The sequence below is a fragment of the Scomber japonicus genome, chromosome 20, assembly GCF_027409825.1.
Source record: "Scomber japonicus isolate fScoJap1 chromosome 20, fScoJap1.pri, whole genome shotgun sequence".
In the NCBI taxonomy this organism is placed as follows: domain Eukaryota; kingdom Metazoa; phylum Chordata; class Actinopteri; order Scombriformes; family Scombridae; genus Scomber; species Scomber japonicus.
The window spans coordinates 10,479,801-10,496,479 of NC_070597.1; the positions used below are offsets into that span (position 1 = coordinate 10,479,801).

Below are 16,679 nucleotides of genomic sequence, written 5' to 3' on the forward strand. Positions count from 1 at the left end.
GCTACAGAATGCGGATTAAGATTGTACATCTAAAACATATGATCAGATTCTTATATATTAGACATTGTTATAGATTAAAACGATATATAAAATAGTTAAAATTAGCTTTGGATGCATGTGTGAATGTGATGTGTAGTGTAGTGTAGAAAGACTTTGAGTCTAGTCTATAAAGGCGTTATATAAATTCAATCCATTTTATCATTTAAAATATCACAAATTCTTGCTCGTAAGCCCGCAGCCTTAAAATCACATTTTCAACGAGCTCAGAGAAACTTTCCACTGTCAGCAGACGAATATGAAAACAGTTTTTTTTCTAGTGTCAAACTCAAACATCACGAACATCATTCTGCATAGTTAAGCTCAAACATCCAACCGAATACACCCCCCAAAAAAACCCCACATTTTTGAGTAAAGGAGTTTTTTCACCATTCTTCTACAACTTCCTAATTCTTCCACTAAAGATTATAACATAAATTTGGATTATAATTCAGGATATGTGAATGTATTATCAGCGCGGGTATGTGGTCAAGGACAATTCTTTAACAAAAATGTCAAAAATGTTTCTGTTATGTAACTGTAGCTGTCAAATAAGCAGCATGCAGCAGACTAGATAATGCTGCATGAAAGGAAAAAAAACCTCAAAAACTGGATTTTAGAAATATTGATGTCAGGATTCGACTATATTTTATGTAATTTCCACACATGACAGTCTAAATGTTGTTTCGATTAAAGGCTTCTCTGCATTGCCAGGAAAAAAAATCAGTTTAGGAAATTTTGAACCAGTTACTTATTTATTCATTTCCTGGCCTAACCCAATGGTCAAATTGAAATATAGAGTGTTAAAATACACCGTCTAGCCTATAAAGTGCCCGCCATGTGTTTTATCGTGTTTACTGATGCTTAAATCCAGATTCTGAGAAAGAATAACTACAACATGACGTCGCTGTCCGTAGCTAGAGCTGCTGAAGTAAAGTCAAAACCTCCAGATTGACTTAAATATGAGTTTAAAATCTGTATAATCCAGTATGTAAATAAAACATTTTCCTCCTTTCACTAACATTTTGTGAAGTTTGACTCATTTTATTATAGTATGGACTCTAAAGCAGATTGAAAGTGTTACACAAGTGTTGAAATTAAGTGCAGTTTTTAAATGAAATATATTAAAAAGAAGAAATAAAATGACAATATCAGTTTAAACTGGTCATGGAAAAAATGTTATGTTACTTTAAGTCATTATATTTCATTCATTGTACTTTTTTACTCCACTACATTTATCTGACAGCGAGTTATAAACTGCAGATAAATATTTTACAGTTAAAGCACATGATAAACCTCTATGTTATTGTTATATAAATATCTATCTGTATTTAAAGTCATTAAAATTACCTCCAAACTGAAATGCATAGGTTATAATAAGATTTTTACATTATGTTGATCCATTACATAGATTTAGATTGATAATCGTTTTGTACTTTTACTTAAATAAATAATGAAGACAGTACGCTGCAATAAAGGTGTAATACAAAAACCTACTTACTATATGCATGTGACAGTAGTGGAAGAAGTACTCAGATCCTTTACTGCCATAAAAATACCAATATATATATTTAAAAATACTCTATTACAAGTAAAAGTCCTGCATGAATGAAATCCTACTGCGGTAAAAGTATTATGAGCTTGATTAAAGTATTAGAGTTAAGTCCCCTCTGATATGGACAAAATCTGACAGAGTCCAGATACACAAATCTGTTTTCAGTTTTTAGTCTTTTTCTCTAATCTTTGATTTTTTGCTGAAATATTTAATCATTTGAACATTTACTAAAATGAAACCATGTGAGAAGTTTAGAGGGAAAAATCACTATTTGGTGGAGCTGTTAACAACTCATAGACATCTGAAATGACTGCGACTACACACTGCTGTTTGTAAGAAGTCAAAAGCCAAAAAGGTTGGAATCCACTGGTTTCAATATATTTTTAAAGCTTTCTATATTATCCATTGTGTCAAAGCATCATATAAAGAGTAATAAAGCTGTCAAATAAACGTAGTGGAGTGGAAGTATAAAGTAGCATCAAATGGAAAATACTCAAGTGCAGTATTTAAATAAATGTACTTAGTTGCTTTCCACCCCTCGAGGACCCCCGAGAGTCCCCAAACCCCACTTTGAGCACCACAGCTGAAGCCTATATATATGATACTTTGCTTCTGTCATCTGTGGATAAATATATTTCTTTTTCAATCGATTTTTTTCACAAATGGAAACACATCTGTGAAATCTCTGAGTAAACCTATATAGCATTATAATCCACTTCACATGAATCGTCGCAGCTCTTGTGGAATATAAAGCATCTCAGTAGCTGTTCCACCAGAGACCAGCAGAGGGAAACGTAGGACACTTTTCTCTCCCCCACCTCAGACAATAAAAACAAGGCGAAGCCCACACAGACGGCAGCATCACAGCACCATTCAAAGACTGGGACCCGAGCAATGTCTGAAGAGTGAATAAGCTCACACACAGCTGGGAGAAATATGCATACATGGCCGCCGATCTGGGACTAGAGATGTAGTTGCAAGGATGCCAGCCAGCTACATCTCTCGTTTGCTCCTCTTCGTCTGGATCTGCGCGGTTTGGGAGGCGCTGGCCAAATCTCTTCCAGATCAGGGAGCATTTGGTAAGCTCGCCATACGGGGGATGCAGCACAATGAGAAGATGGGAGTGGTTGCAAATTTTTTTTTTATGGCTTTTGTCGACAAATCGTCGATCCTTGCAGCGATGCGCTCAAATATCATGTCGTGCTGAAAGGAAATAGATTTTAGAGGATGTGTTTTTTGTAGGCGTATCTGCGGGATAAGGCTGGTTTTTGATGGTGTAGATACATTAATATCCATGAGGTGATAGCACAGAGAGGGCCATACCAGTGCTGGAGAGGTGATTGTGCTCCAATACTGTGCAGATGTGTTGCCTGAGAGTGTGATCTGTGCACATATTGTACTAGGCCTTAAATACAGTATAATATCAGGCCTGTGTTGCTGTAACCCGGGCCTGCATGTGCTGTTTGCTTTGCACATGAATGACACTAAGACCAAGGGTGGCATCAAGTCCATAATATGTGTCAGTCACTGTAAACCTAGAATGCAGAGGCTTAAAAAAAATGCATTTACCCCCCCCCCCCCTCCCAATGTTTTCATGTTGAACAATGATGTAGCTGCAGCCTTAAAAATAACCAGTGTTCATATTGTTGTGTGCATTTTTGAAGGACATTATATAATTGCATTGTATTATGCATGCCTGAAGCTGTTTGAGCTGCCACACTGGTTACAGGCAGTCGTGGAATGTAATCAAGTACATTTATGCAAGCTCTGTACTCAAGTATACTTTAAAGGCATTTTTCTGTCTCATTTTGTGTCACTTTACACTCACACACAACCACATCTCCAACTGAAATATTGTAATATTTTATCAGACAGCGATATTTATAAGTTACTTTGCAGATCAGCCTCTAAAATATGAAGCTTTATTTAAGATTAGACTATAAAAAGTATAAAGTTTCTCACATAAGCTCCACTTAGACTAGTCACAACAGTCAAATGTTTCCTTTTTAGGCTGAGCTATGTGGACAAAATATCGTTATCATGACAATATTTTAGAGATGACTGACTAATATTGATATAATGAGATTTTTTATACTGTAATTAGTCATCAGTAATGTTGATGTAATTAATAATATAACAGCTAGAGTCTTATGAGCTCTGAAAAATACATCACTTTACTGTAAAGCGGCTTTTAAAACCACTAAAAGACAAATTATATGCCATATCAAAATATATAACGATATCTCAAATTTAAGACAATATCATGATATCAATATAGTATCAATAAATCACCCAGCCTTACTTCCTTCACCATAATACATCCAACATGAACATATAATAACAACACTCCCAGGGGGCATTTTTCTGCACAATGAATAATTACTCTGGTTACTTTAAGTACATTATTTAAGCTCATATTTTAAAGCTACACTTCTTACACCACTTGTTTAGAGTAGTTTTTGAACCCTGAAATATTGTAATCTATCATTTTGGTCTGTTATAATTATTTTGTGGCTGTTGCTTTATTTATTTATTTATTGTGTATTTAACAGGAACAAAGCAGAATCCATTTATTGTACCAGATTCGGCTAAAAGCTCATTTCCATCTGTAATTTTCCATCTGGGTGTAGACAAGCAGAGATGTAGACAATCAGTTGTGGTTTAATTAGTATTAAAATTAGAAATAACATATACAGAATAACATTAATCATTCCCCAACTAGGGAGGATACCACCAGTAATCTGCTGCTGGACAACACAATCAGTACTGACTAATTAAATAATCAATTAATTGACACTTCAGATGTGTTGTGAAACAGCTGATGATGAAGCAATTAACATGTAAAGAAATCTTCAGGGTGCAGAGTGTGTTGTGTTTTCAGAAAGCTTGGACACCAATCGTGTGTGGTGGAAAATCTCCTAAATTTGTTAATTAGAAGGGATTATCCACATTTTACAGCTTTATATTTTTAATCTGGGGCTCTACTGGAATATCTTTGTGTGATTCACAGTTAAAGCGTCTTTATTTGTCTTGTAATGGCAACAAGGTAGAAAAATCATTGCCAACAAAGCCTCCAGAGCAGTATGATGCCCTGGATTTTGACTTGCAGGGATTATTTCACATATGCTAACCTCATGTTTTGAAACTTTAGCTGTGTTCAGTACAGACATCTGACATCATAGCAACATATAAATAACAGAAAACCAAAAAAAAGCATAATACAAAAACATTACATTTTGAGCAAATGGCAAAATATTACAAACAAATTTTGAGGTTTACCAATTGATCTTGGCTCTAGAGAGTGGTTACATGAAGTTTAGTAAGGTTGATGCACTATTAAGTCTCTGTTGAGCTCATATTAAAGGACTCTGAGTGTTAAAATTTCCCAGACTCTTGATGTGACACAGTGGCTCTCAGTGTTTGTGTCAATGGAGCCATTTCAACCGACAGTGCATTAAGTGCAGAGCCCAGATTGAGGAAATCCTCTCTCTCACCACACACACACACACACACACACAAGGGAGCCTTTATAGAACCATTTATGGTAATGGCAGACAGCATTTACACAAGCACAATGGATATGGCCACACATACAGACACAAACACGTCACCTTTTATCCAAATGTGGCCGTTAGCTAGGCTGAAAACTTCCACAGTGAGGGGGTTTGAGTTTGTCGCTAGAGGCCTGCAGGGTTAGAGGACAGCTGACAGCTCGTAGTGTTGCACGGACTAAGCCGAGCGAGGAAGCACAACAAGCCAGCTTTTGGTAGAGTCAGCGTGTATCCATGGAAACATCCTCAGCGTGACCCACATCCACGCTGTCCAAGAAGCAAGATGAGAAACAAAATGTTCTGGGGCTGCACAAGGCCGGCTGGGGATGAAGGGGCTAAAATAGCAATGCAATGGATTTTGTGATGGGTGTGCATGTGATGGCTGCAGACATCATCATCATAATAATCTATTGGAGATAGAGAGATAGATTCGGGGCGCTACTGTTTGTGATGATGTCAGCTGCTGGTTTTGCTTGATGCTAACATATTCCCTCATTACTGTGTTGCATCATAATGGATTCATTGTACAGCAGCCAAAAGGGGGGACTTGATATATTGAGCCATACTGAAGTGTAATTACTGGTTAAATGCTATAATCGGACGACAGAAGACCAGTCAATCATAAATCTTTAGTTTTGATTGAGTGGAGAAAGAAACCTGTAACAGAATGTCAAACACTTAACGCCGAGTTTAAAATATCTCCCTGAGGAAAATATTGATTCTGTTTCTGTGATGGTTAGTGCTTCAACTATTAGTCAGTTAATGAATTAGTTAGTAGACAGGAAGTTAGGATATTTTGATCATTGTTACAATCATTTATTAACTACCCCCCCCCCCCCCCCAAACATTCACTGATTCCAGCACCTCAAATGTTGCATTAAAGCTTTAATGTTATTTTCTTGGCAGTTTCCTGGAAAAGCAATTTGGTACTAATTAAAGTAGAAATAAGAGAGAGGATCTTTGGGTTTAATTAGTTGTGTTGAGTTGAGTGAAGCAGTTGTTGATCCCATTTAAACACAATTAAATATTGATTTATTGTTAGAAACTTGTCAAATATGTTAAGCTGTGTATTAACATATAGACAAATTCTCAGTCTTCACAATCATCTGTGACTGAAAGACTCAACAGGTCACACTAGTAATTCATCGTAATTAAATGACTAGAGCTGCAACTCATGATTATTTTCATTATTGATTAATCTGACAAAAAAATGTCTTGATTATTCAGTTAGTTGTTTGGTCTATAAAATGTCAGAAAATGGTGACAAATGTCGACTACAAAGCCAGAAGTGCAATTCTAAGCCCGCAGATACGATGCTCACCATCACAGATGAGTAAAGAAATAAGAAAATATTCACATCTTAGAAGCTGAAACTGGAGAATTTAATTTTTTTCCCCCCAGAAAATTACTCAAAATGATTATTAAGATAGTTAATTTTCTTTTTAATGAATAATTGCAGCTCTACCATTAACACTATCTCCATGTTCCCTATAATAAGCACCAAATAGTTAATTTCAGAAACATTCCTATGAATATAGAGCTGCATATTAGTTCATTTCAAAATAAAGCTTTACCAGATTTGTTTTTTTTTCCCTACTTTATATAATTGTGAATTGAATATTGTTGGATTTTATTAAGTGGGTCTGCTAGATGTGACTGATTTAAATGAATTGCAGGTTTTTTTTGGTCATGTTGATATAAAATGGGGATTTTCCCACTATCAGTTACATTGAATCAGTCACAGCAAAGTGAGTATTTAGAGCCACAACCATTTATGGGCTCATGTTACCTCACAGAAAAAATGATCCAAGTGAGCTCAATGTAGTGTGATACACAGATTTTAGATTTTGGAGGGGAAAAGAGAGAGAGCTGCTGTCGGATCAGTACTGATACCCCGAGTTGAGGTTTTGTGTCTGGGGAGAAATGTGGGATCAATACGTCTCTAAAAACAAGCAATTTGAAGAAGTCACCTCAGGTTCTCAGAAATGATGATGAGCACTATTACTCCAGCTTTCATAGACTTGGGAAATAATGATGACAAATAATAATTAGTTACAACCGTAGCAACCCACTTATCTGTTTAATTCTTTCCCATAACACAAGGAAACTAAAGTCAGGCTGCAACTAACAAACATTTTCTTCATCTTTTGATTATTTTTTGATGAGTCATATTGTTTACTATCTATAAAATGCATTCAAAGTAACAGAAATGCTCATCATACATTTCCCACAACCTTAAATGACATTTTCACATTCCTTATTTTTTCCAACCAACAGTCCCAAACCTTAAGATGTTCAGTTTACAATGATATGAAACTGAGGATAGCAGCAAATCCTCAAATTTAAGACACTGAAACTAGAGAAAGGTTGATATTTTACTCTTATTTGCCAAAACACACAAGTTAAGACCAATAGAATTGAACTCACTTTCTCTTTTGGCTCTTTCAGAGGTGCAAATAAAAGTCCAGGTGTTCGACAACAGCGACCTCTCACCGTTGGCGGACGCTCAGGTGGAAGTCCATGGCAATCAAACCGTCTTGGCGTCTAGTAAGGCGGGCAGCGATGGTGTCCTGAGGGTGAGCTTCCTGTACCGGGCAGGAACATGGGTCATCATCACAGCTTCCAAACAAGACTACGTCACCAACTCAGTACCCTGGCACTCCAGCCGCATCCCCCGTGAGTCGCAGAGGAAGAAAAATAAAGCTTCTCTTTCATTCGTCTCATTCTTTGTTACACTGTTGTTACACCTGAGGATCTCCTGTGTTCATCTCAAGTGTTTCTTCCCTCTTTTAGTGTATGCGTCTGTCAGCCTGTACCTTCTCGTGCAGAGGCCAGGAACTCTCATTCTGTACGATGACGTCCTGCAGGTGCTGTCTGGATCACCAGGTAACGAAAATAACTATTTTTCAATTTCAAAGCTATCAGAATACATCACGTACTCTCACTTATCCTGTCAAACCTTAAATTTATGAAGGATTATTAGCCTCTTCCAAGGAACTGAGTCACAATTTATTACTGCAACTTCAGAAAAACTGTGAATCACAGCCTGACATTTACAAACTTTCTGATCTATTTTGGTCACTTGTGGAATTCAGTTTGACCCCCGAACAGTTATTCTGTCATCACGTCTTAAATTAGTCTGTCTCCAGCTGAGAGTGAAGATAGATTCACACCCTTCTCCTCTCAGGCGTCCATGGTTTTCACTGCTTAACATTTAGATGACCCTGTGTTATTTGCTGCTGCTATCACCATAGCAACAACTGCAGCAGTTTTGACAGTTTATATAAATCCAATCTCAGTCAGAGCCATCTCCTCGTATCTGTTTTAAACCCAGATTCTAGTATGGCAACACTTTCTAAACCGCCTTTGCCACTAAGACAAAAAGCTTAAGGTTGTGGAAGGATTTACACATCAGGAGTGTGACTGTTTCCTTGCAGGAGCTCGTAACCAACCGCTGGTGCAGCTCCAGAGGAAGTCCCTTCAGCTGCCATCCAACTCCAACTACACAGCGCTGTCTGCTGCGCTGACGACAGCCAGGAGTCAGTATGAAATCGGTGGTTTCCCTTTTCTCCTGGGCCAAGAGACCAACAGCTCAGGTTGGTATCATCCTTGAAAAGCAGCGCCGAGGGATGATATATGATATAATAATGGAAGTAATAAAGAATAATTACGTAGACACATCCTTTTGTTTGTTTTTAAGCTGGGCTGTTCCTCATGGTTTGTCTACTTAACCCTTACATACTGTTCAGGGTCAAATTTCACCCATTATTACATTTTAGAGCTGTAAAAACACCCTATGCACATTCGTCTTAGTCATATTTTAGTTAATGTGATACAAAAATGGAATTATAATGCACATTTTATATATGCAAATGTACAAATTTGACCTGTGTTTATTTAAAAAATTAAAGATCACCATTAAAACATGTCTTCTTTAAAATCATCATAAAATAGTGATTGTGAATGTCACACTCTGTTTGCTCTCGGACAGCTTAATTAAGGATTAATCAAACCTTTATTAATGACTGATGGGGAACTAATGAATCAGAATATGAACAGTATATAAGGGTTAAGGGAAATCTTAATTCTACAGCCTACAACAGGTTTTGTTTGGCCCTTTCCTGTTTCAACACCTGTGCACAAAGCCTGGTCGATAAAGAAGGAGAAGAAGTTTTTCATTTAAGTGTGGATGAACCTGGCCGGCTGCACAGAGCCCCCGAAGGTTCAAACATGCTTTCCACGGTTACACACAGATACACAATCATCCAGTAATCTAATCACAACCTCCCAAATTACCTACACAGTGGGAATCCAGCCTCTGTCAATGTCAGTTGGTCAGTGGAGGAGATAAAGCCAGATTTACTGCGGGTATTGGATTGTGTTGTTTAGTCTGCATTGTAGCAGACTGGTGGTGAATCAAATAAGTGTTGTCTCTTAATAATATTGTTTTGCACCCACACCTTGATCGATAGAAGTCAGATAATCTTATCATAAAGGAGGGATTATATCAGAGAGGGATCATAAATAGATGAAAAAAGATCCCAACCAATACAGTAGAGCTGACATTGTATTATCTCAGGTACTGTTTATTAGTTTTCAGTCACAGCTCTTAAATGGGGATCTTTGCCAAAAATGTTAAAAGGTACATGTTAAAATAATGAAAAAACATTCAAAAAAATGTATTGTAGTCCATATACATTTTTCCATAAAAATGGAAAGTCCATATTGCCTCTGTCTAAAATCGCTCCCTATATGCTACCTGGTACATTATTTTGACTTTCCATTTTATTTGAGTGTCTGGAATTGAATTTTCTCACTGAACTGAAAATAGCCCATAGCATGCAGCATGATGTACAAATCCTGTATGATTCAATTCTAAGAGTACAACATTGTGAGGGAACTGGTAACAGGGGTTCGGTTATTTCATCAAATTGTGTAGCTGATGGCAGTGGGTTTTTTTTTTGTTCAGGTGCAGAAACTGGGTGGACAGATTTGACAGCGCTGGCAGTGGTCAGTATTCAGCTTTTTGACAAAGATGGCAGTGAAATCCAGGTCTCAGATCCAATCCACCTCTCTGTGCCACTTCCTTCTGACACCCGTAACAGGATGGCTACAAGTGTGCCTGCTTGGCTGTATCAGCCTAAGACAGGTAAGAAAAACATTATTCATAAATGTTACGCAACAGCTGTAATAATGTAAAAAAAAAAATCTGATGTTTCTTATGATTTAGGTAGGATTATGATTTTTTAAAGATTGTGTGTGTATGTATCTCTATATTGTGATTGATGATTATGTTATCTTTTGTCCAGGACTGTGGGTTAGGAACGGGACAGGCTACATCAAAAAGGAAGGTGCACAGTTTGTCTGGAACGTCGTGGTTCCTCAGATGGGCTACTGGTTAGCTGCCTTTCCCACATCTTCAGGTACTGTAGCTCATCTCACCCTCAACTCTGCTGTTTGTGCTGTTCTGCTTTGTCAGTGTTGTTGCTGTGCCAGCTGCAGATGTCCTTTGATGTTTGATGTCCCCTTGGGGAAAAAAAGAAGCAAACAATCTACAACAAACAACATCTGCTATTCTTAGACCCTTGATTTGGAAAAGGAAAATCTTCCAAAAACCGAGCTTTTAACAGAGGAAAAATGAAACTGACAACAGATGAAGCAACCCTCTTCCAGGATGGACAAACATAGAATAGATGATGTGTGTTTATGTGTTTGCATGTTAATATTTGTTAATTAGCACTAAAGACAAAATACAGCTGAGGCAGATGGAAATATAATTACTTTCATAGATATTTAGTATAAACCAAAGTATCAAAATTTTGGCTTTGTGACTGTGCAAAGTTAATAAATACCAATGTTACTGTGAGTCATCCTGAAGGGGGGCATGAACATCTGTACGAAATGTCATGGCAGTCCATCCAATAGTTGTGGTTTCTTACTAACTTTATACTAAAAAATATTGCCAGAGAAAGAGAAAAAGTCAGAGGATTAATCAGTCCCTATGAGTCATCTTCTGAGGATCCTGTGAATGCCTGTACCAAGATTTGTGCCAATCCATCATGTAGATTAAGTCATTAGGATTCATCCTTTGGACGCCATGAATGTCTGTATAAAATGTCATAACCATTCCTGTCTAATAAACACATGTTTCATGTTAAATAGCTTGTTTCTTGGTATTAGAACAACAGCACTGTTATTGTGATACTGGATGATGTCAGTGTAACATCATATCCTCAGCCCAGATGATTCAAAATGAGATATTTGATGGTTAGCCAAATTCTCAGGGTGTTGTTTCCTTTCCTGCTTCAACCGACCATCACGGCCCATAGAGAAAATTAGACAAAATCATATTTATTTATTCGCAGTGTCAGAGGTTTAAATAGTCCTGGCAGATCTTCTGAAGTATATGAATCAGCAGCATGTTGGTGAGGTGACATTTGTGAATGTTTCTGAGAGACCTTTCTGCATGAATTGTCTTCCAGGATTGGGTCTGGCTCACCCGGGTATGAGAGACATCACCACCTACCACACCCTGTTCCTGCTCTCCATCCTGGGCTCGCTGGCCCTGCTGGTGCTCATCCTGCTCTGTGTGCTGCTCTACTACTGCAGGTGTGGGGAGCGTAGGCGCAGGTCTCCATTTTAGGCTTCTATCAAAAGCAGCAATGACAGAATTGTAACAACGATTTTGGTGATGATACAGTAATTGCTAAATACCTTAAATGTAAATGTGGGTTTAATTTTATTCCCTCATTAGCATGTTTGTTGTAATCCCCAAGCAGATAAAATGTGTTTCTTTAATGTCTGACCTTTAGTCTCTGTTTATCTTTTAGGCGGAAGTGTTTAAAACCTCGTCGACAGCAAGGAAAACCTCACACTTCCAATCTAAATGGTGCTAAGAGAGACCAAGGCACGTCCACTTCACGCCTGAATCTGATCTGTGGAGGCCATGTTGAGTCCGGCCCCTCTAACGAAAAATCTGACATGTCCCCGTCTCGAGACTACCAAAGTTCAAGGGAGGACTTAACCAAGCATGTTCCAGCTCACATGCTACGACACGCAAAGGGAAAAAATGCTTCGGGTCCCCAACGAGGCGAAAGCTTCCCCATGAAGGTTACACGTGCCACAGAGACCAACAATCTGGACAACCCCTTGCTGCATGAAGACTACAACCGGAGCTACAGCCCCATGGAAGGCAAGGAGGCCGAATATCACCGACACCATAATGCCAACGACAATCGTGGATACTCCTCCGATCCCCCGTCCCCGCCTCGTTTCCAAGGCTACGTACCAAGCCAGTCTGACAAACCTCCAGAATATTCGGCAGCGGCGGCGGACAGTCTTGCCAGACCCACCTCCCTCAACACCCAGCCAGGTCAGATCATCTTCTGCAGCTCCATTGATCAGATGAAGGAGAACATGTACCACAGCATGGTGCCAACCTTAGTCATTCCAGCCCACTATATGCGCCTGCCCTCTGAGTTTTCTGGTAAAGATGGCAAAGACCAGAAGGACCAAGACAAAGATGGTGCTCAGATGGGAGGCCAGCAGCACCATCACCACCATTCCCAGAAACAGGGCCAGCAGCAGCAACAGCAAGGTGGATCTCAAGGTGACGACTCTGAGGAACCGAGCTGGGCGTCTGACTCCTCTGGCGGACCGGTGACCATCCCGGTGCTCTTCAACGACTCCACCATGGCCCAGATGAATGGAGAACTGCAGGCTCTGACTGAGAAAAAGCTACTGGAGCTGGGGGTGAAACAGCACCCGAGGGCGTGGTTCATCTCCCTGGATGGACGCGCTAACGCCCATGTGCGCCACTCCTACATAGATGTTGGCAACGACCTGAGTGGTGGCAGCGGGGGCGGTGGATTCGGAGGTGGTCCCAGCAGCGGCCCCAGAGATATCAATCTTGAACCACCTCTGGAGGCTCAAGAGCGCAAGTTAGGAGTCAACCGAAAGGGAAAAGATGATCGCTGGGGGACGGGAGGACGGAAGGGACACGGTGTCGGAAGCGGCGGTGGGAAGAGTTACTCCAAGCTGGCCTACCCCGACCACAGCGAGCCCAGCAGCAGCAGCGAGGGGCGCCCAGTCTCACCCGAGGAGAATTCACTCACCCCTCTTCTGGATGAAGGGCCATCCTCCCGAGGATCCACCATCCCCAGAAGAGGACGCAGTCGTGTGAACAGCAGCCGCAGCAGCAACAGCGAGAACCGCCGCGACTCCATGACCAGCCCTGAGGATGATCCTGACGACAAAGATGAGAACAAGAAGAGCCCCTGGCAGAAGATTGAAGACAGGCCTCTCATGGTCTTCCACCCCAGGAAGTAAGCTTTGTGAACTTAACAAAACACTGGACCTTTAACAATCTTTCCAAAAGGGGAATCGTTCCACGTCAAGCATGGAAGAAGAGTGGTGAATTCACAAAGAGAGAATCACAATAAGCACAACCATGCTTCACTGGTCCATTTTCAGGTTGTTGTTTGACCTTTTGTGTTTCTGGTGAGGTGCTTTTGCACTTTCTGATTGCTCTTGTAGTCTCGCTGTCAGTTTATCCCACTGGCTTCCACTAAGATGATCTGTGGTAGATTGAAACCAATCCAGTTTATTGTGTATCGTGTCACCTATTACACCACTGAACCATCGTCTGAGCCATTGCATATACTGTATTGACTGTGGAAATAGCCATTTTATAGAGCAAAATATAAGAATTAAGCACTTGAAAATTTGATAATTCATTGATACAAGTATTTGGAAGTGACTGACATTTTTTATGGTATGAAGGGTATTTAGGTGAATTAGATTTGCTTCCCTGAACTTGTATTTGACACAAAGGCCCGCATTGACGTTTGAAAATGTGCACCTGTCTTTCCTTGACTACTCTCCCGTCCTAAACTGTAACTAGGTTAAGTTTTCTTTAAAGGAAACAGCTTCCTAAAGCCTAAATATGTAGGGAACTTATCAATTAATCAACTAATTTTTTTCTTGAGCCCCTGTGAACAGATAATGCAAAGTCCTACGTGCAACTTGCATTTTGCTCCTTCAGGGATGTACTTGATTTCCTCCTCCTCCTCCTCCTCCTCCTGTACTGTGTTCATGTGTTGTAATTACTTACTCAGATATTAATGATTTCAAATGTTGAGCATCATCTTCAAGTATTTTGTCATAGTTTTTTGTCATCGAATTATAGCAGTGATCTACAAGTTCTGCCAAATTAACGCATTTCTGCCTTTCTCCTGTTGTTGAGACTTCTTTGCGACTTCTGTTGTGTAAATAGATTCCCAGACATTTGAAAGATCATTTGGTAGAGAAAGGTTGCATGCATATGAATGTATGAAATAAACAGAAGGCACCAAAAGCCCCCCACAGTTCTTCAGGCACCTACGTAGACAACCCCTAATTGCCAAGAAACTTTGGGAAAGTCTTAGACAGATGCGGCACAGCAAAAAAACATCATTTAAAGACTTACCTATTTAATATTCTACTGAGATCTACAGGGGTTGTTTATAGACAGGGCCTGTACCACTTCTCTCCTGTAAGTGCCTTCTTTCACATAGGATCGAGTGATAGGCATGGAGGTCCCTTTTTAAAATGCAGTTAGACGTCACCTGAGCTACACTGTCAAGATCGGCAGGCACTAATAAGCACACTGCATTGTGGTAACAACAACATACGTCACTCTGGGGAGCATGCCTGCCAAAAACTGACAACTTTTCTTGCGGCTGATATGTCCTTGGATATTCTTGATTTCTTGTATCTATCCTCTTTTTCACCAAACTTGTAAATGGTATGATGAACTATATGAGATTTTATGTGTATACGATGTGCATGTAACTTGTAGAATAGGGTGTTTTTAATGAAACCTTTTTTTGAATTGATCCAGGATGTTTGGCACAAAATGTAATGCACTGACGCATTGAATTGTGTTGCCAAATGGACTTGGTTATATAAAGATACACTGACTTTTTTTTCCCTTAATCCAGTTCTAACAAAATTCACTTCCGGTCGTAAATGTTTACAACGATAACATACTGACCAACACGTTTCCCGCTGTTTCTATTATCACCGCTGCCTATGACGCATCAACAACTGTGAACTATGCCATCAAGATTCGTAAAAGTTCAAAAGTTAAGAAAACTTGAAGATTTGTTTTTGTTTGTTTGTTTGTTTTTTTGCAGAGTAAAAAAAAAGGTTGATTATGAATTAAAAACCTTTGGAAATCTTAAAGGCTGTATAAAAGCTGACTTGTTGGTCCTTTTCGCCATCCGCTTGCTGTTCATAAGCCTGTGTCAGTAGCCAACAGATCAAACTGAAAATGTGATGTAATTCAAAGTCTGAAGAATAACACAGCCATGAAATGAGTCCTACTGAACTGTCGTGTCCACTGCTGTAAATGTACCTTTTTGGACCAGATATAGAGTTATTATGAGTTGTGCAATCGTGGCTTTCCTTGCTTGTTTTTTCGTTTTACAATGAATCTGTTTTTCTCAGTAGGTTTTGTGAACTTGTGTTTGGACAGTTTTCAGAAAGTATTCAGTCACAAGTGATGTGAGGAAGAACTGCAGCTCTGAGAAGACACATTAAAAACACGCTTTGTTGTTGATAGTACAATCCATATGAGGGAGGATGCAGCTGTAGGCCTTCATCCTGTGCAGTAAATCATTCGCTTCATAAACCTGGTCAGTTGTTTGTAAACTGTAAATTGATTCTTTCTGTACATGAGACGAAATAGAAATAAATTTGTTCCCACGGTCAGTCGGTGTTTGTGATTTTATTTGAAGAAAGAGACATGGTGGTCCTGTTGTTGAAAAATGACAACAGGAGATTTAATTTATTTCTAAAGGCCCTAAAGACCTTTTTTTTTAAAACCTTAAATCTGTATCTTACTATGAGTGATAGGGTCCCACATAAACAGGAACATGTATATTATTTTCGTTCAAATTAGAAACCAAAACTTCATATTTGGCAAACAGGTGCAGGACAAAAGCAGCTTAAAATCGAAAAGGAGAAGTAAAATTGTATTGCAAGCTTCAAGTGTCATTTATTTGACAGCTTTAGTTACTTTTCAGATGAAGATTTGACACATTGGATAATATAACAAGCATTTAACATACAACACATTGTAAAAGATGAAACCAATGCTGATTTTTCCTCTAAACTTCTCACATGGTTTAATTTTAATAAATGTTCAAATGATCCAATATTTCACCAAAAATCAAAGATTAGAGAAAAAGTCCAAAAACTGATTTGTGTATCAGAACTTTGTTTTTTCTTCTTTCCTCTCCCATTAATCATCTCACCAGCCCTCACATTTATCTGCTGACCCTTTGGAGGGGCCCCACCCCTAGGTTGGGAACCACTGGACTAAACTAGCTAACTGTATATAAAGTAGTGTAAACTAGCTCCACCAGTAACATGCTGCTCTAACACTGATGCTTCACTATTAATAATCTAATGATGTCATATATAATAATATATCACTACTTTTATTGTAATACTGCATACTACATCACTCATAATACTGCAGTACTTTTACTGTA

At 39.0% G+C, this 16,679-nt stretch overlaps 2 protein-coding genes across 2 annotated transcripts in view; one reads left to right on the top strand and one right to left on the bottom strand.

The window, feature by feature from the left end:
- The window catches only part of ptprea (protein tyrosine phosphatase receptor type Ea), a 424,624-nt gene that overhangs the window by 69,153 nt on the left and 338,792 nt on the right, over positions 1–16,679 (bottom strand). The window lies entirely within an intron of this gene.
- Positions 2,574–13,544, top strand: LOC128380916 (protein FAM171A2). The gene is made up of 8 exons (XM_053340803.1): positions 2,574–2,670; positions 7,591–7,818; positions 7,936–8,028; positions 8,580–8,738; positions 10,112–10,291; positions 10,452–10,565; positions 11,625–11,751; positions 11,973–13,544. Exons 1-8 carry the CDS (start codon positions 2,574–2,576, stop codon positions 13,468–13,470), a joined length of 2,496 nt encoding a protein of 831 aa, XP_053196778.1. The 3' UTR covers positions 13,471–13,544.

Coding starts and splice junctions, on each gene's coding strand:
- LOC128380916 (XM_053340803.1), top strand. CDS start 2,574: ATGCCAGCCAGCTACATCTCTCGTTTGCTCCTCTTCGTCTGGATCTGC. Junction 8,029..8,579: donor GGTGCTGTCTGGATCACCAG/GTAACGAAAATA, acceptor GTTTCCTTGCAG/GAGCTCGTAACCAACCGCTG. Junction 10,566..11,624: donor TGCCTTTCCCACATCTTCAG/GTACTGTAGCTC, acceptor ATTGTCTTCCAG/GATTGGGTCTGGCTCACCCG.